The sequence below is a fragment of the Pelodiscus sinensis genome, chromosome 7, assembly GCF_052426305.1.
Source record: "Pelodiscus sinensis isolate ZL-2025 chromosome 7, ASM5242630v1, whole genome shotgun sequence".
Classification (NCBI taxonomy): Eukaryota; Metazoa; Chordata; order Testudines; family Trionychidae; genus Pelodiscus; species Pelodiscus sinensis.
In genome coordinates this window covers 63,849,005-63,872,754 of record NC_143058.1, presented here as the reverse complement: position 1 = coordinate 63,872,754, position 23,750 = coordinate 63,849,005, and the positions used below count along the sequence as shown (strand labels likewise).

Sequence of the window (23,750 nt, the reverse complement as noted above, 5' to 3'; positions counted from 1 at the left end):
GGAGGCGGGCGAAGCCGTCGAAAACTTGAAGGAACCATAAGGCTAAACCAAAGAGGTTCAACTAAGGGCCAGGGCCCCCCAGAAAATCAGGTGTCAGGGAATCACTCCCTCCCCCCGGCTGCCCATTGTCCGGTTAGATGGGCGTGAGAGAGGCAGAGGTTCACTGCTGTGGGCTGCTGGGAGATTTAACTGAGTTCAGTGTGATCAGCCTTCAGCTCTTAGTCGCTGCCAGACAAGGTGTTTGCGGTGGAGTCCAGCCAGCGCCCCTTCCCCGGACAGGTTCTGTCCCTCGCGGGTACAACTACATCTCTCTGGGACGTGCCCGGGGTACGAGCCAGACTAATGAGTAGCTGTGTCACCTGCCCTGGAACCTGGGGGGCTCTTGACACTGTTTTGCAGCTCCGGCGTCTCTCTGGACAGCTTACGAGCAGCCTCCCCTGCAGCCAGCCAGACACCTCGGCTCTCGGTTGTGGGTCCCTGGCCCACTCCCAGGCCTAGATTTCCCCCAGAAATGTCTGTCCTGCCCTGCCCGATCCTGAACAATACAAATCCATCGCACTCCTGTTCTTGCTGTAACAGAAATAATATGCACATAACTTCCCCTGTCCCCTAAGGGAGTTTCCCAGACCCATCAATTCAAGCACTGTGGGTTAAATAAAACAATAAAAGAAGTTTATGGACTGCAAAGAGAGAGATGTTAAGTGAGTGCAAGTCACGAGGTATAACAGTCAGAAGTGGTTACAAAAAAGCTAACGGTTAAATGCAACTGGTGCCTAACACAACGAACTATGTTAAATTCAAAGCAAGGTTTTCTCACCGCATGTGCTCAGCAGTCTGACTGCCCGAACTAACGAGGCAGGAGCAGTTTAGTGGCTGCTTCCTTTGGCCCTTCTCGTGCAGTGGATCGATGGACGAGAGAAAGGAGAGGGCACAGTGGGGGGTGTATCCTTCCTTTCTGTAGTGTCCGTTCCGCTTTTGGAAGACCCTCCCCGCGGAAATTCAGGAGTGAGAGTCTATAGGGAAGGATGTTTCCTGCCGCTTTTTCCTCACCTGTCGGAGCGTCTTTTGCTTCCCTTCCTCCGTGATGACATTGTGTACTGCTTCAGTGTGAATTAAGCAGAGCATGCATGGCTTGAATTGAGTCCGGCCTGTTTGCCAGCTGCAGTTTAGAACACGTGTCAGAAACAGTAGACAGGAAAGTCTTACAGTCACACATGGAACGTAGTTGCACGTAGTTTATCAGGACAATATTAACCATCCAATACTGAGTTGACAAATGGTTCTCCTCACGGCACTGGTGCATTAATTGCACCTCCAGCTGCCGACGCAGCTAAGGAAGACAGGCCTTCACCGCCCGGCTGCGTTGTTCCTTCTCCTTGCAAGCACTTGTTTCTAATGCCAGCCTCCTGGTCTCAGTGCACGGTACGAAGATCCTTTTCCGGACGCTGACACCGTGTGATGGGGTGTTGGCGTTTTGCCGTGGGGTTTCCCAATGAGCTTTGCCTCAGCAATTGTTGCTCTGGAAAAATAGCAAAGGGGAGGAAATGGCCAAATCCTTTAGAGGAAGACATCCCTGCCGGAGTGCAAAGGTACAGACAGTTCAGCAAAATGGTAGTTACACAGCTCGGCTCTCGCCAGAGTCCTGTTTCAGCCTGAGGACTGTCTAAGCGCAGAGGGGGGTTCGAGTGGGAAGACGGTGTAACAGGCGATGCCTGACTGTGAGGTGATCACACGCTGGCTTTTTTGGCCAGGTGTCGGTGACTGCGGGAGAGACCGGCGGGCCGGACAAGGCCCCGCGAGACGTGGAGGAACGTGCGCGGCACAGCGGGACCACTGACTCGGAGCTGTCGGAGCTGGAGGACAAAGTGGCCTCCACGGCCGTGCAGGTGCAGCAGGCCGAGAGCGAGGTAATAGATCAGGCCGCCGCACAAAAGGCGCCGGCTTCACGAAGCGGCTAGCGCAGCTCTCCGGGATGGAACACAGGGCCCTGGGACGTGATACGACCGGCTGATCCCACACGCCCCCGCTAGTTTCTGTGGTGGGGTTTATTTGTGTTACTGTCCCGCCGGGGGGCTGTCGTCAGAGGCCAGCTGCACACAGTGCTGTACAAACACACTGCTGGGCCAACTGCTGAATGCTTCATTTGCTCAGTAAGAAAACAAACTCTGAGCGAGCATTTCCTTTGCCCTGGCAGACAGTGTTTCGAGCGGAGTTCGCCGCCGTAGGCGCATTCTGCATGGTCAACAGTGTTCCACGCAGGGGAGATTCATTGGCTGTACAGCTGATTAGCAGAGCCCCCACAACCGACACCTTGTGTTTCTATGGGTGGTGCACTCTGCCCATGCTGCGGTGCACATAACAAAATTTATTCTGCAACGAGATAGAAAAAATAGAGGGAACATTGGCGGTGTGTACCCTTGGCAGCGGGATAGCTGGAGGGAACTTGCCGAGGGCCCCAAAACTAATCGTGTTGCAGCCTGCCCGTGGGGAATACAGTGCCGTTCGGGTTTGGCCTGTCTGGATAGGCAGGCAAACCAAACCTGAACAGTATCACAGCGACTCCTGTGCTGTATGCCCCAGCACCAATCCAATCTGGTCCATCCATCCTCCTGTCTCCATTGATGGCGGGGCGGCGGGTCCGAACCTTACTGGCACTGCCTAGGATGAGCCCGGTCCCGGGGGAGGTGTGCGTGCCGTGTGAACCCTTCCCGGGACACATCTGCGGGAAGCTGTGTGCTTTTTCTCTCGTAGGTGTCCGACATAGAGTCTCGGATCGCGGCGCTGACCGCTGCGGGGCTGACTGTGACCCCCGTGGAAAAGCCAAAGAAGAAATCCAGCACACAGGTGAGTGCGTCTGCATGCAGAGCACGTCCCCGGCAGGCAGGTGCGCACGTGGCACAGCGACGTGAGTCTGGTCTGGCCGCCTCCCCCACCCGTTCCTGCCTCAGTGCTAAGTGACGGGCGGGCCTGCCGGTGATGCTGGGCACCTCTGATCTGGGGTGGCCAATTCTCGTCGCTGATCCTTTGCCGTGACTCTAAGCCTGACACGTGCGTTGTCACAGGTGGAAATAAGGATACTTGCGGGGCACGGGGGCTTTACATTGCACTATTGAGCTTCTCATCCCTAGCGCTCACAGTGCGTCCCAAATGTGGGTCCGTATCTTTACTCCCCGAAGGCCCAAGGCAAAAGCTTGGCTGATTTTAAAACGGTGGTAGGAAATTCTACATCCAGTCTAAACAAAGCAGCCGTATGATAAGTGTCCCTGGCTCTTTTACAGTGCTGGCCCTCGGCATATTCCAGAGCGCTTTGCGGAGGAGGGCAGTAGTGTTATCGCACCGTACATGTGGGGAAACTGAGGCACAGAGCGGGGATGTGACCTGCTCAAGGACGGCGACCGGGTTGGAAATAGAAGCCAGGTCTTCTGAGCCCCAGTCCCATGCTCCAGATACTGCACCTCTTACCTCATTCAGGGCTGCTGGCCCATTCCCTGGGCCCGTGCCCTGTGTTCACAAGGAACTCGTTTACTGCTCACTGTCTCCTCCTCCTTGCTAAGAAGGAAATCCCAACCACCCGTCACACAGAACCGTCAGGGTTTCGTGTTAGGTAGGAAATCCCCCTCTGCAGCAACCTCTGCCGTATCCGCATACCACCCCTGCCAGCCTCGAGAACTTTCCCTCTGCCCAGCCTAAGGCAGCTGAGATCCATATTGTCAAAGGAGATTGGCTCTTCTGGCTGCTGCTGTTGGCATTGTGGTGGTGCTTAGAGGTCCCAGGACACTAGTGGTCTTGGCAATGTACACACGTACTGAGGCCTTGGCTCCACTTACTGGTTCTGGCAATCGATCTTCCGGGGTTTGATTTAGAGGGTCTGGTAAAGACCCACTAAATAGAATGCTGAGGGGGGTCCCCATCAACCACTGTATTCCTCACTGTTGTCTTCCTGCCAGTCCTTGAGCAGTCAGTTCGTGCCACCCGTAGGTCCCTCAGTGTCACCAGGGCAGATGGGTGAGCACGGTGCACCCTTGCTACGAACGTCCCAGCTGCTCTGGGCAGCTCTCTCGCTGCTCTCCTGGTGCTGGAAAAGTCCTAGAAACCTTTTTCCTTTCTTCTGCCCCCAGCTGTTCATGCTCCAGCCTCCCAGGACTGCTGGGAGCAGCCCGGGGGATCAAAGTACGGACTCTTCGGAGATGGCGTTGCCCAGTGACTTCAGAGTGAGTCCTCGGGGGGTACCTTGCCGTCAGTAAGGGGATTCAGCCAAACCAGAAAAACCGGGACTGCTCTGCTCAGGGAGGGTGTGGAAAGCCCGTCTCCCCTAGCCCACTCGTTGAGTCTGGGGTGATTGTGGCCACCAGGGGGCGCCAACAGCCTCCGCAGGCCTTGGGCAAGGCGTAAGGGGCCGGCTCTGCACTCCTGGAAGGGGTGGGGCTTCAGGGAAGGGCGGGGCCATGGCACGCCCCTCCCCCCCACACACACACATGCACACAACCCTTAGCGGCTCTCTGACAGGGATTTAAAGGGCCTGGGGCAGCAACCGGGGCAATTATCCTCTTCCCACCTCATCGGCAGGCCTGGTGGCCCCCACCCTTTGAGGAGACGTCCAGTAGCCTGTGTGAAAGGGGCTCGTGGGACTCGGCCGGCTCCTCACAGACGCGTTTCATCGCTGTCAATAATGGGCAGCTGCTGTTGGTGGCCTCGGCAGAAAGGCCATTAGGGGCCAAGGGAGCTGCCCTGTCCCCTCAGACAGAAAGGTCCCCGTAGCTGGTGGCTTGCCTGGGGCTGGTGAGCCGGGGCCAAGCCCGGGATGAGGGAATCGGGGAATTTCCTACAAAGAGCCCAGGGTGGCTGCCACGAGGGAGGGAGAGTCGTGAGCCCGCAGGCCCTGAGGCTGGGGGAACGGCTGCCACTCGGAAGGGCTGGGCATGGCTTGCCGAGGCGGGAAGGGCTCTGACCAGACCGGGGCATGCGGCCACCCGCCGAAGGGGGGGTTAGTTCTGAGCTTTGAGTTAATAAATCCGGCCCCAAGGAGGGCTGCTGGGGTTTGACGGTGAAAACCCGGCCTGGAGAGTGTTTGAGGGTCCGAGAAGGGAAAGCGGGGGAGGGATTGCCTGCGGGGCCGCTCTGAGGTAACCGCAAGAATCTCTCCTATCCGTTCGGAGCAAGCGGCTTTCTGCACGGCGCCCAGGTCCCTCGCCAGACGCCCCTCGTCTAACGACGTGCTTCTCACAGCTCCCCGGCACTAGACTTCGTTCCAGGGTCGCTGTCGGGCTTTCTCTTGTCACATGGAGTTTGGCCTGTAAGGACCATTAAACAATGGCCTGTGCTTGGTTTTTCCCCAGCTCGTAACACAGCGTTTCCACTCGCACACGCTCGGCTGGCCGGGCGGGCCGCGAAGGCGTGTTTGCGATTGGTGCCTTTCCTAAACACCGAAGGAGTCTGGCTTTGTGGCTATCCACTGGCTGCGTCAGACAGCGCTTTGATAAAAGGGCACCGCCCAGAGACTGACCACAGCCCTCTCCTTTCTCTTCCAGGTAATGTCTATGCCACAGGTGTTAAGGAGAAAATTCAACAGTTCTCTTCAAATGGCCGGTAAGACTCGTGCTCTCTGCTTGGCTCTGAGGAAATGTCGTAGTTTAGGAGCAGAGCCCTGCAAATCCCCTTCAGACCCGCGGGCATCCGCATGCGCGATGGCAGTGCGGAGAGTCGCGGCTCATTGTGGCAGATGTGGATACACATTTTGCATCAGAAACCCTGCATATTTGCAGCTCTCCGCTCTCGAGCTGCCGGTGTCCGCATCCGGGGCTGGCGGCGTGGCTATCCGCAGATTGTTTGGGCAGCTGTAGATGTGGGTGCAGATTTTGTAGTGAGAATCGCTCTATACCCACGGGTGTCCGCGTCTGGCGGTGTGGCTATCCGTGGATCGTGGATGCAGCTGTGGCCGCAGATACAAAGTCTGTATCCATGCAGGGCTCTGCTGAGGAGGACTCGGTTGTGGGGGGCTGCAAATCACATCTGTCCAGCTTCTGGCCCTGCTTTTCAACCAGGGATCTGGCCAGACACGTGCAAGGAAAGGAGATTTTAGAAATAGGCCTGTGGACTGTGGGAAGGAAGTGGAGTCCAGTGGCCAGAGCGAGGCAAAAGGCTAAAAGCCATCCTGGCCCCTCCCAGCAGAAACGGGATGGAGTGCTCGCCGCCCCCCGAAGGAAACCCACCGGCAGCCTTCGCCCCTGGCCTCGCATGCCTGGAGTTTGCCACTCCCCTTGTGGCTTTTTCCTGGGGGTCTTTCCGGTCCCCGGCCCCTCCCCAGTGTCTGGCCCACTCCTCAGCTGCTGGAGGGGTCTTACAGGAGACGGCTCCCTGCCGTCGAGGGAAGGTCTGTGGCTACGTGACGGCCTGGCCGCTGCCAGCAAGAGCCGCTGGGGAATGATTTTTCCCCTTCTCTCTTATCTTGGCTCCTCCAGCTCCGGGAGGGACTGAAGCGAGCGCCACGCGGCGTCCAGATAAGCGCTGGACGGGGGAGGAGCGGGGAGGAAAGGGACAGCCGCCACTGAGGGCCGAGAGCAGATTTAGCCCCCCCCCCCCCCCCCCCCGGCCTCCCCAGTTAAAAGTCAATTACAAGGCACGTTTCCTGAGCAGCGAGCGAGGCCCTTTCTCTTTGCTGGTAACAGAGTCGTTTTCTCTTCCCCCGCAAGGGCAGCCAGATAACCCTGGCCCTGCGCCCCGGCCTGCTGATAGCGCCCCAGGGCACTCGGCTGACGTCAGGCAGGAGTCTAATCTCCCCCGGGCCCAGCAGAGCAGCGGAAAGACGCTGTATCTCCTTGCCCCTCTCCCCTCAGGTCAGTGGCGGGCCCGGGAAGGGTGCAGATAGGGGAAATTGGAACCAGGCGCCAGCAAGCGGGGGATTATGGAGTGGGCCACAAAGCTGCCTCGTGAAGCCTGGTGTTACCGGGTCCGCAGGGCATTCAGAGAGGGACTTGCTTGGGCTGAGGAAGTCCCAGGCAGTCCTCTCCCGTAGGGCGGGGAGCTCGTGGGAGTTGACGGGGGGAGCCATAGGCCAGGCTGGGCCTCGCTGCAGATAGGACCCCTGGAGCTGGCTTGCAGAGGCAGCCGCGCAGCATCAGAATGGGCCCAGCCTCAGAGGGCCCAGTTCTCTGGGCGTTCCTGGCGCGGGAGCTGATGCTGCCTTGCAGGACCTGCCAAGAGCAGAGCCACGCAAGAAGCAGAGAGCCACCCCCAGCAGGAAGGGGGACTTGCTGGTGACACATCCCCCCTTCCCCGGGATGTGTGATCCTTTCCGCGTAGGAGCTGAGCCCGTGTTTCAGCTGTGCTGTGTTTGCACGCGCCATGTTCCTTCTCTTCCGCGGTCGCAGAGCCCCTCTGGCAGTGAGATCACATGCACTGCAGCGCCTGGCTCAGAACAGCGCTTCCTGAACAGCGGCTCCTTTTTGAACCCTGTCTTAGTTTGATAGAAATGAGGCTGTGTCCCATGTTCCCTGGGAGCTGGCACTTGGAGGACCGCCCAGGAGAGAGTCAAGTGCCGCCCCGCTGGTGAGCAGAGCACACTCAGCCGGCAGCGTGTGTGTCTACTGGTGGTGCACATATACACATGCCTTGGTGCACGTAACAAAATGTATTCTGCACATGCGTGGAAAAAAAATAGAGGGACCATTGGCTGTCTCCCTGCCCCACTGCAGCACTCAACTAGCTGCTTCCACTCTTGTGTTAACCAGGGGACCAGCTACTTTCTAACTCCAGCATCATTCTCCTGGGTGAGGCAGAGGGGACGTGGTGTGAGGTTACAATGCACACCTTGCCCTGGCGCGGTGAAGGGGGTAGCTGGCTGTGGGATTGTGGCGGGGGAGTGCCCGCAGCCCTGCTTTCGGTGCGCAGCCGTTTCTCTGACCAGCTGCGTTGATTGCCGGGCTCTGCCGTAAGCTGCGGCAGCCTCCCAAGAGCTGCTGCTGAGCCCCGAATCGCGAGAGCAGCTAATGTACTCCCCTTCCGGCCCAGGCCTGAGGGAGGGGCACTGGAGAGCCACTTACTGTGCTGCCCCTCTGCCAGGGCATCGCACCCTGGCTGGGGTGCTGTTACGGCCGGTAGCCGCACCTCAGCGGGGGAGAACCGCTCCCACAGCCCTGCTCCAGCACCACCCCGCACGCCAGCGCAGCCGTGCCCAAGAACCCAGCGGCTGCCTCGCCGCGGCCCTGGATGGTTCTACCGTGCGCTCTGGTGTCTCTTCGGAGTGGCAGCTTTGACGGGGACGGGGCTAATTGCAGCACAGGCCCAGAGCGGCTGCTATTTCTCTGGCAAGGCCGCTGTATTTCAAGGCTCCCAACCCTCCCCTGCATGCCCTGGGCTGTCTCTTGGCTATGCCGGCCACACACCTGGGCCGAGACATTATCCAGCCTGGTCCCGCCTAGCTGGGGACCCGGCTGTCATAGTCCCTGTGGTGCTGCATCTCCGCTAGCACAGAGTCGCCTCTTTTCCCGAGCAGGAAAGGGGCCCATCGATGTACAAATCGGGACTCACGAGTCCCCTGCGACGAGCTGCCCCCTGAACAGCCAGGAGGCTAATGGCGGAGTCGGGGCACAGGCGAGAAACGTACTTGCTGAATTCTGACTGGCAATACCAGCTGCAGCTCCGGGAAGGGCCGGCACCTCTGACTGTGGCGCCCGCGCCAGCCCACACGCTCTTGGCCTGCCACATGCTGGCTCGGATTCTCTCCCGGTTTACACGCGTGTACATAGGGTGTGACTCGCCGATCCCACCCCCGTATGGAACCGCAGGGAGCCCGAGGTGACTCGGGAAGAGAGCGATTTCAAAAGATGCATTTCCCAGGCACCCGCGTGTAGCCCTAGAGCCTGCCCCCCGGAGTAAACCGTTTTGCTTTTTCTTTCCATAAAGACGGCGACGAATCCTTTGACCGGAACTCCATGTACCGAGGCTCCCTGACGCAACGGAACCCCAACGGGAAGAACAGGAAAGCCGATCGCATCTTCGCGGTAACCTGCCGGCCTCTCGCGGGTTGCCCCGATATGAGTGGAGGGCTCCCCTTCTCTGCGCTGGGCAGAGGGGTGTGCGGAGGGGGCGTTCCTGCCCTGCTCCTTAGTCCCAGGTGTCCCCCCCCACACACACACACATACACGGGGGGGGGGGCTTGTAAAGAGGTGGGGGGGGTCAATGTTCCTGTTGATTAGCCACATAGGGTCTGGGCATTGTGCTCCTCCACCCAAAAGTCAGAGCAGACTGTCACACCAAATAATTCACCCCGCTAATGTCGCCCAAGGTGCGCTGGGCCTGCGCGGGAGGCCTGAGACATCAGTAGCACGACGCAAGGGGGCAGTTTAGTCTGGCAGGGGGAGCGCACTGGTGGCTTCCTCTCCTGCTCTGGAAGGGGCCGCCAGGGTGGCCGTGGTGAGCGGAGACGGCAGGAGAGGCACGATGACAGGAAGCCGCCAGCGTGCGTCCCAGGGCCCAGGAGCTTTGTGGGTTGGACGCTGTAGCCCCGAGGTTTTCAGTTCTGTGTCTCGGTGCTTTGCAGAAGCCTGTGCTGACCCATCGACCCTGAAGACGACGGAGCCTCCTGACATTACACCCCCGACCTGGCCTCAGCTTAGAGCTTCGCCTTTATTTCCTTCAACGCCTTCTCATCCTACCGGTGCCAGGCAGAGCAGAGGAGGCAGGCCGGGGGGCGCGTACGCAGCTGGGACGCCACCTTGCAACCGAGTGCAAGTCGGAACGAGCAACTCGCTGCCCGTTCCTGACAGGATTTCCAGCCCACGGTGTCTGGCAAAGCAGCCCCAGCAGACACCCCGCGCCCCCACGTCTCTTCCGCGAGTCTCCGCTGCTGTGACACGAGGGCCCCTGTGTGCATTTGGCAGCAGCCCTGGCCTGGCCGGGCGCTCTGAGGGGTTGACTCACTGGTATAACTCAGAGTTTTCACGCTGACGTTTGCTTTCCTCTTGCAGAGACGCCAGGGCAGGCCCATAAATATTAACAGGTTTCCAGGGGATTTAAGGTGACCACTCACCCGCTGCCTCGGAGGGGGCTCGTCTGGCTAATACCTGGCCCAGCGCTGTGCAAATGTATTGCAAAATCACTCCCCAGGGGTCCCAGCTCTGCCCATCACTCCTCCTGCCCCCCAATGGGCAGGAGCAACAGAAGGTCCCTAAAAACAGGAGGCCACCAGTGGCCAAACCATGGCCCTGCCCTCGCCCTCCTTCTGAGCCCTTGCCCTCGCATCGCCTCTTCCCCCCAGGCTCCCCTTGCTCCTCTCCGCCCCCCTCCCTACATTCCTCGAACCAACACTCCTCTCCATGGGTCCAGAGGGAGCCATGGCACAGGGAGAGAAGCGACAGTGTATTTAAAGTGTCTCTAAGTGTAGCCACCTACTGCCGGTGCCTGGTATTCCAGGCCTGCGGGCCGTCAGACACAGAATGCAGGAAGGTTGGTCACTGCTAAATGCTTGCAAACCATCTGGACAAAGAAGGAGGTGATGGACACCCCAGTATTCAAGTCCTTCCAGCCAGGACCAAAATCTCCAACAGAACCCGGTTCCAAAAAATGTTGGGAGTAGGGGTGCCAGTCCAGTGGTTTTGTTTCAATAAAGCCAAACCATTTCGTTCCCATTACGACTTTCAAATGTTTTTAATACGCAGTTGTTCAAATGTTATTGGGGACTGAAAAAAATCGAAATGGGCTATTTTGACGTTATTAAAATCCTTCATGGAATGGGGAAATTTCATTACAATCGACATGTTTTGCAAATCATTTGGATTTGGTAACAAATGGGGGAGTGGCTTAAAAAAAAACCCTTTTGATGAAAATGTTAAGCTCCACTCATGACTAAGTAGGAGTAGTTGTATCCTAAACCTAATGTTTTATACTCTTGGGCATGTTTGCAGAAATGACCCAATGTGACTTCTCCACAGCTGTAGCATCTTTTTTAGTATAATTCATCTAGAAGTTACGTCAGGCGTGGTCTGAGGCGGGCTGCAGCAGCTGGCACTCCAGGCGGAATGCAAGAGCGGCGCCCCCGCCTGCACGGCCATCAATGGAGCGATGTCATCATCAGGCGCCCTGTGACATCATCACCGGGCACCCCGTTGAAGGCGGCTCCCTAGGCAATGGCCGAGTTGGCCTATAGTCACAGGCTGCCCGAGTTACGTGCCATCTCAAATTCCCTTCATGTCAAGTCACTTCCATTCTCACTAGCATGAGATCTTGATAAACTTAAAAAAACAACCAGTGGTCTGGTAGCACTTTCTAGACTCACAAAACATGGAGATGGGATCATGAGCTTTTGTGAGCACAGCCCACTTCTTCAGATGACCCAATCTTCAGATTTTGAGTTCTCTCTAAGAGGGCATAGGCCTATGCCATTCCAAGAAATGGAGTCTAGTGAAAATAATTAGCCCTGTTTTAGGAACAACTTCCAGCCACAGACATGTCACCACAGCACCTTGCAAAAAAAATGAAATGACCGTTTGTGGATCTCTCACCGCGGAGCAGACATCAAGCATAACCCCGTGACTTAGATCCTCAGATGGCAAAAGGCAACTTGGGCTATGTCTAGACTGCAGGCTTCTTTCAGAAGAAGCTTTTCTGGAAGAGATCTTCTGAAAAAACTTCTTCCAAAAGAGAGCGTCTACAGTGCAAAAGCACATTGAAAACGCAATGTTTTCGAAAGGTAGCGTCCACACTGAATGGACGCTCTCTCGCATTTAAACTGTGATTGCTATGGATGGAGTGGCCACCTGTGCTTTCTCCTTTTTCCTCTTCTTCCGAAAGAACTCCCTCTTCCCCATCCACACACATGCCTTTTTCCAAAAGAGCTCTTTCAGAAAAGGCTTCTTCCTCGTAGAAAGAGGTTTACCAACGTCGGAAAAACCCTCTGCTCTTTCAATTTTTTTTTCTCGAAAGAACGCGATTGCAGTGTGGACATAAGTGAAGTTTTTTCGGAAACATGGCCATTTTCCCAAAAAAACGCTGCAGTGTGGACATACCCTCGATGGAATGAGGCAGATCTCTACCATCAGGAGTTGGCCCGGTGTTTTTTAAAGCCAAATACAGAACCGCCTTGCCTAGAAACACATCCTCTGCAATCCACAGTTCCACGTTTGGTTCCAGTCCCAGCTTCTCCGCATCTCATGACAACCCTCAATAATGTAAAATAAGGCAGTGTTCAGACTGTAGTATTCCAGGCCATTTTTACCTATCGGCTTTTATCCTCCTCTGTCTCTCTATTGCTGTACATATGTGACGTCATGCAATAAAGCTGAGATTGCGTGAGGAGCTCCGAGCGCCCCATTTCTGTGTCTGCCTTTCTTCCTCTGTGCTTGGCAGAATGGCCTGCCTCTCTGTTGACTTTCCTCACTTAACCGCTCGGTACAATGGCATCAGATTTGCAAAATGGCTGAAGCAGAGGAGATGCGGGCGGCTGGGGCAACGGTGAGGTGAGAAATGCTTTCATTCACCTGGCATTGATCACAACGCTGCCTTTCCTGCACTCAGTCAGGAGCGACAGGATACTTGTCAGACAAAGACCAGGGTTGTACATTAGCTGGGCCCTGTGCCATTGTGTTTGAAGCACAAAGGAGCTACCCAAACATCCGCGGATCAACAAAGGGGATCGATGCATATAAGAAAATAGGAACAAGAGAATTCTATGTAGCAACCCCCTCCTGCCCCTCAAAAAAGGTTTTATTTATTGGCAGTTCTTTGCTTCTTTGAAAAGTCGCATCTCTGCAAAGACCAAACCAGTCCCATTCAGGTGCTGGGCTCTACCAGTGTTCCCTGTCAGCTGTGCACTTGGGCGGCCACTCAGGAAAGATCCAAATGCCCCAGCTGATTAGCAGAGCCATCACAGCGTCCTCAGCTGGCAGCATGTGTTTCTGCTGGTGGTGCCCATCCCCATATGCCTCGGTGCACATCAAATTTATTCTGCACCTGGATGGAAAAAATTAGAGGGAACATTGATTAGGGCTCACGTTGGTGAACAGTTCCAACCAGCCAGCTGTAAAGTTGAAGAAACATTAAAGGGTTCCTGGACACGAAAATCAGAAGGGCTGCGGTTTGTTTAATGACGGCTTCACAAACTGAGATGTAACGGTTGACTTGCGTAGCGTAACTCGGTGACTTCCAGGAAAAACATGCTTGCCTCTCCACACAACCGTGTGCTTTCAACTCTGGAATTGCTTCCATATTGTAACACTTCCTCTGCAGTATTCCTGTTGGCCGGAATACGCAGCCCACAATGGTAACTAGAGAACAACCGCTGTGGAGGGAGCCAGAGAGAGGATGCCTCCAAGTTGCAGTGGGGGATTCCGAGCCAAACACTTTGCAACTTTTTAGCTCTTACGCCTGGATGCTGGCCAGGGCTGTATTAACAGCGACCATGCTAGAGGATCCATGGCGGTTATGAAATAAAATTGGAAATTGACACCCTACCCAATGGAGCTTATGCACTTAATGCTGCTTTGCAAATAAGTGATTTTTTGTTGTTCACTGGAAGTTTTTTGGGAAAAAAATCAAAATCAAATGGGGATCCGGTGAGCAGCGGGGACACTAAGGCAGTTCTCCTCCTGTCCTGGCGCTGCATTCTGCACTGCACCCCAGAAGCTGCCAGCAGCTGGCTCGGCTCCCAGGTGATGCCATGGGACGTTGCAGCCATGCAACACCCTCTGAAGTACGCAGAGCGCTGCACAGCCGCGACCATCTGCCCAAGCATTGTAGCCAGCAGGATCGGGGCTTACGTTTGGGATGTCTGACCCGCACAGGCGGGTCGGTAAATTGACCCTGATACAAACGCCTACTATAGAGCACATGTACAAAGTAGGATTGCCACCGTTGTAGCTTAATTGACTTACCAGTGCACTCCTTCTGGAATGAGTCCGCACAATATTCATTCACAGATGAGGGACATTAATGGCGCACGGGGGGGGAAGATTAGCATATTCTTCAGCTATCTGATTTGTCCAAATGAAGAACTTATTAGAACCCTGAGATAAAATAACCACCCTCGTGAGTCATGAAAATCCCTTCCTGAATTTGATAAAAATTAACATAATGGATTATAGGGGGGGGGGGGGGGGAGCTGACGTTAAAACGCGCTGGCTTTGTCCAGGGCTGGATTTGTCTGTGACATCAGCACTTAGGCAAGGCATAAAACAAGCAAACAGGGGCTCTTTGGCTCAGAGTCCACTCATTGGAGGAAGAAAGCGGCATCACACTCTGGGAGTCCTGGTCGATACACAGTAAGTACTTTATCAGGTCCGTGTCCCATCCACGCACACACGGCTGAGGCAAAGACACCCTGTTGGAAGCAGAAGAAGAGCAAAATAAGCCAGAGGTAAACTGGAAGGGGTTTGAATTGTAGCTTTAGTGAATTCACTAGGGTGGGTTTTCTACCAAGTTTTTGTGTGATATGTTCTCTCGGGGATGCTGTTAAGTGTTTTCATGCCATGATCCTTGTGTGGTGTGGAAACCCGCTTGCTAGCATGTTTCAAGTTTTTAGTGTGCGTGTGTGTGTGTGTGTGTTTGTTTCTTCACATGAACTTTTGCAAACTATACATGTGTGTCAGCAGTGTTTTAAACTTCAGCAAAAAGTACTTTCCGCTCCAGCACACCTGATGAAGTGACTTTTACCCACGAAAGTGCGTGATACTATATATATTTTTGTTGGTCTCTAAGGTGCCACAGGACTCCTCGTTGTTTCCCAAAAGTGTGCAATGAAAGGCAAGCATCCCTCTGAAATCTGAGTGTTTGTGCTTAATTACAAATGGCTTCTAATTCGGGTTTCCCTTTACTGGGATATAGCTGCTACTACAAAGTTGCTTTCTGCAGCAAAAATGGGTATTTTATGCCAATTCAGGTTATAGCATTAAAAGTTTCCAAATTCCTGCAATGTCAAACTGGCTTTGTATGAATTTCCAGCCGAAGTTAGGGACTGCAGGAACAATACCTCTCAGCCCTTGTCAGTTTCATAGGTTTCAAAACTCCCCCCTCACTTGCGGAAGTATTGTTCTGGCCATGTTACAGACAGGAAAGGAAGGACTGCAGAGAGTAAGGGACTGACAAGGGTCACACACAGGCTCGGTGATCCAATAACAGAATCTACCCAGCTACGTGTTCTGCTTGCCTTCTCCATGCCAGTGGGTTCATTGGGCCAGACCTCGGATCTCCTACGTCTTTCTCTATATTTTTCCAAACATTGGTTCATTGCACGACAGCATGCTGTCCGTACGAACCTGACTCGTCTGCCTCCTTGACCTCAGCCTGAGTCTCCTTTCTATTAACACAGCTATGAAAAGGCTTCCAAAATGCCCTACCATGATGGGGAAAGAATTAATAAGGTATTAAGACTCTCCACTGAGAGGGTGGCTACAATGAACACTTAAACTTGCTTTGACTCCTCACACAGCCAGATTAGCGGGCCATTGATTGCCTGGGATGGAGACAAATGTCTATTTCTGAACCACTTCAGTGTTTTAAGGGGATCAGTAACTTAGACAGAAAGTACCAGTCAACAGAAGAAATAAACCAGGAAGTTTTTCAAAGCAATTCTTTTCTTCCAATGCCCTATTGGCAATCACCACGGACCCTACAAAAAGGAATAGCAGGCAGAGCCAGTGGAAAATGCTTTTTATACAGTGTTTTTCCTCAGAATAGGCTGATTTGTCAAAAACACAATTTATTGTGCAAAAGGGTCAGTTTTGACTCATTTGATTTTTTTTGAACATTTTCAAAATGTTTCTTTTTGACATTTTTTAAAAAATAAGTTCTGATTAATAACCAACTTTTCATTTCAAAATGTAAACTCGCTACAGTTTTAAAAAAATAAGAGTCAAAACTGAAACAAAATATTTGGATAGGATCAAAGTGAAGCAATTTGATGGTCAAAATTGAACCTTTCTGTATTGGTTTTTCTTCAATGTTTCAGTTCAGGAAAGGTTTGAACTTTTGACTTCTCATCCTGAGCCGGGATGGGAAATCTTTTTAAAATATTGAAATACTTTTATGGCACGTGGAAAACATTTGGTGCCCACTTCCAATAACCGTGGCCAGAGGGGCAAAAATTCACCCCCTGCTCCTAGAGAGGAAGGCAGAAAAATAAACAGAGGGGGTGGGATGGGGCATTTGCCCCACACTGGCCGTACCAGGGTTAGAACCAGTCTAGGGAGGCTGAGTGGGAAGCAGCAGATAATTAAAGGCCAGCTGGGTCTGTATTAATAAGGGCTCCTGCGGGGGAGGGAAGACACTCACCCTTGTTCCAGCTGAGGCAGATACAGCCCGTTAGGGCCCAGCCGAGGGCTGTATCAATAAGGGCTCCTGAGAGCGGAAGACTCACTTGCTCTTGCTCCCGGTGTGGAGCAGGAGGGGCCTGGCTGCTAGGGAAGCCAAAGGCTTCCTGAGCTAGAGCAGGGCTGGCAAAAGGCAGGCAGGGCTGGGGAGCTCTGGGCTGACCTCATGTCTAGGCTGGAGGGCCTGAAGCAAGGCCTGAGGGTCCTAGAGCTGCAAGAAGGCAGCAGGCTGCCTCCCCCCCCAATGATCTGTGGCCATTTCAGACGGCAGTTGGCCCTGGGGCAGAGGCTAGATGACAACTGGCAGTAGGGTCACTGAGGCAAGGTGGGCATAGAGGATGGGGGTCCCCAGAGGGGGTGGAGGCCCTGCAGCAGGGCAGTACCCTGAGGGAAGGGTGCCACAGTCGGGGAGGGATGCGGGTCCTGGGTAAGGAGGCAGAACCATTAAATGCACAAACAGGTGAGACACCAGCCTGAAGGGGGCGCTCTGGCGCTGCATTGAGCTAATTCCCACGTGACCAGCAGGAGGCGCTGTGGTGATGAGCCACACCGTGGTACGGGGTGGAGGGGGGAGGAGTGCAGGAGTATTTTCTTAGCGGTTACTCCTTTTGATGCTGAGCTTTTAAAATGGCTGAGGAAAAAGAGGTAATGTTGTGGGAACGGTGCGTGGCACTCAATTGTTACATCTGTGCTGGCACTATTCCTTGGTAACGCCCCTTGTGTGTGCTTCGTGAGCGTCCCAGGAACGGGTGGGCGGGGTTCTGTGGCCTGCCACGTGCAGGAGGTCCGACAAGACGATCACGCCGGTCCCGTCCGACCTTAAAACCTATGGCTACCTCTACGTTGTGCTCTCTTGTGCAAGCACATATGCAAATGGGGCGCAGTGATGAATAGCGCTGTGCCTCATTTGCATACTTAATGAGATGCCATTTTGTGCAAAAAGGAGCAGTCTACCCCGCTCCTTCTTGCAGAAAAACCCCTCTTGTGCAAGAGCTGGTCTGCTGCTTATTTTCAGGCAGAACGGCGATGAATATCGCCGCGCCTCCTTTGCACGTGTTCTTGCACAAGAGAGTGCACTGTAGATGTAGCCTATGAGTTTCAGGGAACACACTGGGAACTGGCACCTTGGCAGAAGGCCCACACAGAACACGGAAGGGACGTGTGCCCAACTCCTTCCAAAAAGCACGACTTGCTGGTTAACAAAGGCTTCGTGGCTAATTCAGGGCACTGAATTGTGCTTTGGGAATGCAAAGACGTAAGCGGAATACAGGGCCTCGAAACAATGACCAATTCTGAGGCAAAACAGAGGTCGGTTTTACAAGCTTGGCAGATTCTTTAGACCCCTGAGCACCTTCCCTCGCTATTCCCCATACTAAGTGTGGGGCAGCTTGAATGTAATGACGAAGTGATGTCCTCCAAGCCAGGCCTGGAAAGTAGGTCACCACTGTATCCTGCTGTCTCTGATGTCAGTCTTGTCCTGGCATTGCAAGAGGAGGAGATGGGGGGTGGGGGGAGGGAAGACGGGATCCGTGGTGCTGCGTGCCAGTAGGGGCAAGAGGGGGAGCATGGGAGAAGTGGGCAAACAGGCCGACAAGGCAGAGTACACGGTGATCCTAGCCATTGGCCGGGAGGGGGATGGGCTGGCTGTCAGGGAGGCCAGAAAAGGAGGCGGCAGGATCAAGGCCGGAGATGACGAGGGCTCGGAAGAGAGTTTTGGAGCCTTCACCATATGCAGCTTTCGGTGCAGGGCGTAGGCGTTGCCGTCCTTAGCTGCCCCACAGCATTGGCGCGGCTCAAGCGCCCCCTACTGGCCAGGGGCGCCTCTGTCCTGCCTTGCCTCTAGCGGTCTCCTCCTTATGGGCCTCTTACACATGCCAGGGAGTCTTGGTCGTGGCTTACAGCTCCCCCGGCTGGAGCTGGTTTACAGCTAAAGGCAGTCCGAGTCCTTCATCACAAAGGGAAGCCAATACAAAGTCCGAGCCCATAAGCTGTACCTGAAGCTGCCAGTTCTTAGCCCTCCAGCTCCCTGGCTTGCCCTTCCTCCCTCTCAGCCAGCCCCACACCAGCCATGTCTGGTGGCTGCTTCTATTAAAACACCTGCATCCACCCAGGTGAGGTGCCTCTCCTCTTCAGAGCTGGCTAGAACCTCGGCAAGCCGGCCTGTTACATGCCACAACAGAGGGACTTGCGTCTGCACCTGTGCGTTCACCCGGATACAGTCAGGTGTTGTGTGTAGTTACAGCTCCAAAAGCCAACTGCTCCCTGCCACTGTTGCCAACTCAAGATTTTTTTTTTATCATGGGTCTTGTAGTATTTCATTTTTTTCTCTTTAAGCCCCAGTTTGCACGACAGTGCTTGGCTTTCCTCAAAAATAGATTTTTTCCCCCTACTGGCTGAGTAGAAAAGCTTGAGAATGGCACCCCAGGACACGGAAACAGCTCAGATACCAGCCAGCAAATGAAAAGAAATCTCTTCAAATTGCATGATTTTCAGGGGCCCTGACGCATGACTTTTGAATGACTATGGTGTGGTTGGCAACTCCGATCCTGCAGCCATCCCTGCTAGCTCTAGTTCAAACACTTTCAAGGGAAATGTTTTTCCATTGGAAAATGCAGTTTTGTCAAAGTCTGGCTGTTTTGCAGGAATGTGTTGATTTTGACTATTTTGACGTGGAAAAAGCCGAGTGGCTAAACATCGAATTTTTTTAAATAAAAACATCTGATTTTTTTTTTAATTTAAATTGGATGTTTTAATTTGATTTTAAAAATCATCGATAAAATACTAAATTTCTCATTTAAAAATAAGTTACAATTACATCTCATCACAAACATGCTACATATACACTCACAGTCTGATAGGCTGGGCAGACTAGAGCCATTAATTCCTTTCTAGCTACTGACCTTTGCTTCTTGACAGTTCTTGCCACAGAAAAACTGTCCTGGCTTCTAGGCATACGAGAGACCCTCTCTGAGAATATTTTGAAGAAATTCGTTCCCTGAGTGAAAATGTGTCGCTAGGTAGATATGGCTGAGTGGATGAATGGTCAGTAACTTAAATCATTCACTTTGCAGTGCATCGTTCTGCAAGACTGTGCCTTTGAGTATGAGGGTGAGTTGGTAAATTCCCAAGCTGTTTGCCGTGTTGGATGTTGTTAGAACAACACACACACACACACACACACACACACACAAAAACGTAGCTAATCCTTATGGCTTGTTTAATTAGTTAACTAGGTTTAGAATCTAGCACCCAAGTACACCGCACAGAAAGCTGCAGTAAGAGAAATCTAGAGTTGCCTGTTGTCACTGCGTGTCATTTTCTTATTTTATATTACCTAGCAAATCTTTCCTATTTTGGAACATCGTGGCCACAGACCCTAATGGTGATGCCATCAGTCTGGTCTTTGGTTTACTTCAGCATGAGTCAGCTTTCCAAAGGGCGCCCCATTCTATATTGGTTTTCACGCAAAACAGAAGTGCCAGTGAATTCAATGGGGCTTACTCCAAAATTAAGTGCCCACTTAATTGTGTGTGTGTGTGTGTGTGTGTGTGTGTGATTTGAATCATGATTTCATAGAATCATAGAATACTAGGACTGGAAGAGACCTCGAGAGGTCATCGAGTCCAGTCCCCTGCCCTCGTGGCAGGACCAAATACTGTCTAGACGATCCCCCATAGACATTTATCTAACCTACTCTTCAATATCTCCAGAGATGGGGATTCCACAACCTCCCTGGGCAATTTATTCCAGTGTTTGACCACCCTCACAGTTAGGAACTTTTTCCTAATGCCCAACCTACACCTCCCTTGCTGCAGCTTAAGCCCATTGCTTCTTGTTCTATCCTCAGAGGCCAAGATGAACAAGTTTTCTCCCTCTTCCTTATAATACCCTTTTAGATACCAGAAAACTGCTATCATATCCCCCTCAATCTTCTTTTTTCTAAACTAAACAAACCCAATTCTTTCAGCCTTCCTTCATAGGTCATGTTCTCTAGAACATAGGTCATGTTCTGATTTAAGTCACCTTCATTTAAATCCAATCCACCCTGAATGAATTATTTGGACTTTCTTGTTTCTCTTTGATACTGTTGAAGTGCTTCATTTCGAGAGAGTCAAAACAACAGGTTTTTATCTCAGTTTGATTCTTGTAGTTTTGACGTGCAATATTACCCCATTCGTGTTAATATATTGGTATTTAATATCGGTGGTTTACGAGTGTATATTACAACGTTTGGACGTGATTGAAACGAAGCTTTTTGATAGCTCCAATTTTGTAAAATGCAGACATTTTATGTTGCAGGAGGTTTCAACATGTCAGCTTTTCGGTCCAACATGGGACAAAAAGCCAGTTTCCGAACGTTGGCATTTCCCATGCCAACCACCACCACCCTCTCCCCCATTTCTCAGGAGTAGCTGTCATTCCCATTGCTCAGTGGGTCTCTCTCAGTGGGATTCACTCACACCAGCCCCCCCGCTCCCCAGATGACCGTCTGATTGACTCTCCGGGTCTCTTTTCTGCAGGCTGCGTCGCCCTGTGCTAAATTCCGGCATCGGCCACAGCCCTGGGAGAGCCGAAGGGAATGAAACTGCTGGCTGCCTGCTTGGTGTCCCTGCTGCTCGTCTGTCTGGCCCTGCCCGGAGCCGAAGGCCGAATCCACGAGCGATCCATGGAAATCAGGAGTAAGCTGTTGTCGCTACAGCAGCCAGGCCAGGTCCTCGCTGGGGCTGCCTGGCACCCCCGCAAAAGGCTGCACAGTCCCTCCCTCTGTTATCACCACCTTCCCCCTGCTAATGGGACGCAGGTCCGTGATGGATAGTATCCAGGGCTGGCGTGGCAGTAGCAGTATTGAACACAGAACCTCCCCTCTTCCTCTCCCTTGGTAGCCAGGGCCATGGGGCGGGGAGCTGGCTGCTGTGATACCAGTCTCCAAAGCATCCACGCCATAGAAGGAGCCAGGCCTTCACCAGCCCGGCTGCTGCGAGGTCCAGGAGCAGGGCTGGGTGCCCATACTCAAGCCACGTTGGCCATGCCAGCGTAGACATGGCTCTGCCGCCGCCTCCCCGGACCTCCCATGCAGCTGGTAGCCGGGCCTGGCCCTGGCACAAAGCAGCAGGCCCTTGGTGCCCACACTCAAGGCGCATGAAAGGGCTCGGCCCCGCCCGGCCCCAAACGCCTGGAGCGGTTCAAATGCAGCAAAGTGTAAGAAAAGGACTTTGGTTTGCAGCTCTAAGTGCCAGGCACTTTGCACTCAGTTCTGGGTCCTCGCGCCCTCTGCCTGTCCGCCTGCAAAATTACAGGCAGCTCCGCTTCCTGGCTTCCCAGGTCCCACCAGAATCCTCCTCTCCCGCCCCACGGCCTCCCCCTCCTGCCACCCTGCACTTTCCAGTCTCATCTTCTGCAAGCCAATCCACCCCAGTCCCTCCCCCTCTGGCTCAGCCCAGCAGCCGGACTCCAAAATGGTCCATTTCTGTTCATTAGCCGTGGGCCTCAGCCCCCCAAAGGTCCTTTGCTCCTTTTAACTGCCTCCTCCTGCCCCCCCCCCCAAGGCCAGCGGCGTGCTTGTGTGCGGGGGGCAGCCGGCTGTCTCGGGCGCCCCACGCGCTCGGCGTCATAGCAGCACCAAAGCCACGTTCCAGCTGCGGCCAGGGCACACAGGTCCCACGGCGAGGGAGTCCCTGCGGACTGGGAGCCAGAGAAGCCCCAGGGGCGTCATGGGTCCTTCGCCGGGTTCCCCCCGCAGCAGGTGAGACCCTGGCGTCCCAGCGTGGCCTGTCCAGGGGCTGCTGTCGGTTTCCAACCGTGGCCGTGGGAAGGGCAGCTGTCCCCAGCTGCGCATAGTGCTGGCCCCCCGCAAGGAGGAGCTGGCACGTTGGGGGTGTAGCCCCCGGGGGAACCGACATTGCCAGGTGCCACTGGGCGCTGGCGACCTCAGGAGCAGGCCTAAGCCACCAACCCCGCTTCCTAATGACCGCCGGACGACGTCAGGTTCCCCACGATGGCGCCAGGCCCAAGCCGGAGGCGGCCAGAAGCGCCATGTCCCCCAAACCCCCACAGCGCAGCGTAGGCACGGGAAGTAGGGTCTGGGGGGCCTGCTGCACCCCTCAGCTTTGCACCCAGCGTGCCCCCTCGCCAGGGTCCCAGCCCACACCCCGGAGCCCGCTGTTACCCAGCATCTGGGGGCCAGCCCCTCACCCAGGGTCCCAAACACCGGCCCTCGGGTCCTGGAGGCCTGCCCCCCTGCCATCACCTCAGTCCTGGCTGTTGTGACCCAGCCTGGGGTGGTGAGGGGCACAGCTCAGCACCCCCATCCTAAAACTTGTTCCGGCGAAACTGTTCCTTGCGAGAGAGCCGAGCTCGGGGGAGGGCGGCTGCCCACGGCCAACCAGGCGAGCTGCTGGGGCCACGCCGGCGCTGGGCTCACGCATGGGGGGCACCCAGTCTGGGGGGGCATCACCCCGACTTCCTAGCCCTGCACCGAGCTATGGAATTGCGGGGTGACGCTTCCGGGCCCCCAGGACTCCAGGGGCACCATGTCTATTCTGCACCGGGGTGGGTTGGAACTGCAGACCTCCGACTGAAAGGCTGAATGATTTCCCACGCCCGGTGCCCTGAGTCCCCCGGTCCTTCCCCTGCAAGCCCAGCCCCTTCCCATTGCTCTTGTGCAAAAGCCACTGTCGTTGTCAAACAAGCCATGGCCACACCAAGGCAGGAGCAGGCCACTGGGGAGTGTCTCAGGGCCAGAGCCACGGAGGAGAGGAGCCACCGTAGCCCCTGGCGATGGAGCTAGAATAAGACCAGCTCGTGCTTTCAGCTCCGGCTGTCCCCGGTGCCCAGGCCCGAGACACATGGCTGAGACACCTGTCCAGGCGCATTAGCCCTCAGCCCCACGTTCTAAACGCTGCATGGCCTTTGCCTTGTAGACCCTGATATCGACCCTTCCTGGTACACGGGGCGTGGGATCAGACCCGTGGGCCGGTTCGGCCGGAGGAGGGCGGTCGTGGAAGGCTCCCGGAAGGCGGGCTACGGACACCGGCAAATGTGCGTGCCGCTGGAAGAGAGCAGCGAGTCCGTTCAAGATGAATGAAACCGCTAAGGGCCACAATGAATGTGAGCAATGACAATAAAAGACCCTTCGCCTCCCTGCCCTTCAGCCTCTTCCCAGCACGTGAAAATGTTTGGTCTGTTCTCCATGTATCTTTGTGGCTATAAATGATAGGAACCAAAGAGCAGTTAGTAACACCCACATTTTTGCAGACATTTCCCCTCTTCCCCCCCCCCCACCCCTCTTGTTCCCCATTTGTCCCCCATTTCTGGCTTTTGCTCTCAGTCGAAGGTGGTTCGCACTGGGGGAGGGGGGGAAGAAATACAAATTCCCATGGTAATCGTCTGACAACGTGGGCTCTTTTATACAGATCAGAATAATAAAACCATGGAAAACCCTCGCTCTGCAGG

The 23,750-nt window shown here is 54.4% G+C and overlaps 2 protein-coding genes across 9 annotated transcripts in view; both read left to right on the top strand.

Moving 5' to 3' along the window:
• The window catches only part of MLPH (melanophilin), a 60,650-nt gene extending 48,359 nt beyond the window's left edge, over positions 1–12,291 (top strand). For 4 of the 8 annotated variants that reach the window (XM_075934034.2, XM_075934033.2, XM_075934031.2 and 1 more), the window contains 7 exons: positions 1,752–1,907; positions 2,752–2,844; positions 4,119–4,211; positions 5,529–5,586; positions 6,690–6,833; positions 8,902–8,999; positions 9,539–12,291. In XM_075934034.2, coding sequence (XP_075790149.2) covers positions 1,752–1,907; positions 2,752–2,844; positions 4,119–4,211; positions 5,529–5,586; positions 6,690–6,833; positions 8,902–8,999; positions 9,539–9,565 — 669 coding nt within the window. In that variant the 3' untranslated portion in view covers positions 9,566–12,291. The remainder of the gene's footprint in view (positions 1–1,751; positions 1,908–2,751; positions 2,845–4,118; positions 4,212–5,528; positions 5,587–6,689; positions 6,834–8,901; positions 9,000–9,538) is intronic. The other 4 variants (XM_075934038.2, XM_075934037.2, XM_075934036.2 and 1 more) reach the window with 1 other exon arrangement.
• A 1,805-nt stretch (positions 12,292–14,096) lies between these two features.
• On the top strand, positions 14,097–23,717 carry PRLH (prolactin releasing hormone). Its single transcript, XM_025186879.3, has 3 exons — positions 14,097–14,252; positions 20,819–20,977; positions 23,219–23,717. Exons 2-3 carry the CDS (start codon positions 20,878–20,880, stop codon positions 23,380–23,382), a joined length of 264 nt encoding a protein of 87 aa, XP_025042664.2. The 5' UTR covers positions 14,097–14,252; positions 20,819–20,877; the 3' UTR covers positions 23,383–23,717.
• The last annotated feature ends 33 nt before the right edge of the window (positions 23,718–23,750 follow it).

What these genes read in the sequence shown, in the direction of transcription:
- PRLH (XM_025186879.3), top strand. Translation starts at nt 20,878, where the DNA reads ATGAAACTGCTGGCTGCCTGCTTGGTGTCCCTGCTGCTCGTCTGTCTG. An exon ending in GCGATCCATGGAAATCAGGA is followed by an intron (nt 20,978 to 23,218) that starts GTAAGCTGTTGT and finishes TTTGCCTTGTAG; the next exon opens with ACCCTGATATCGACCCTTCC.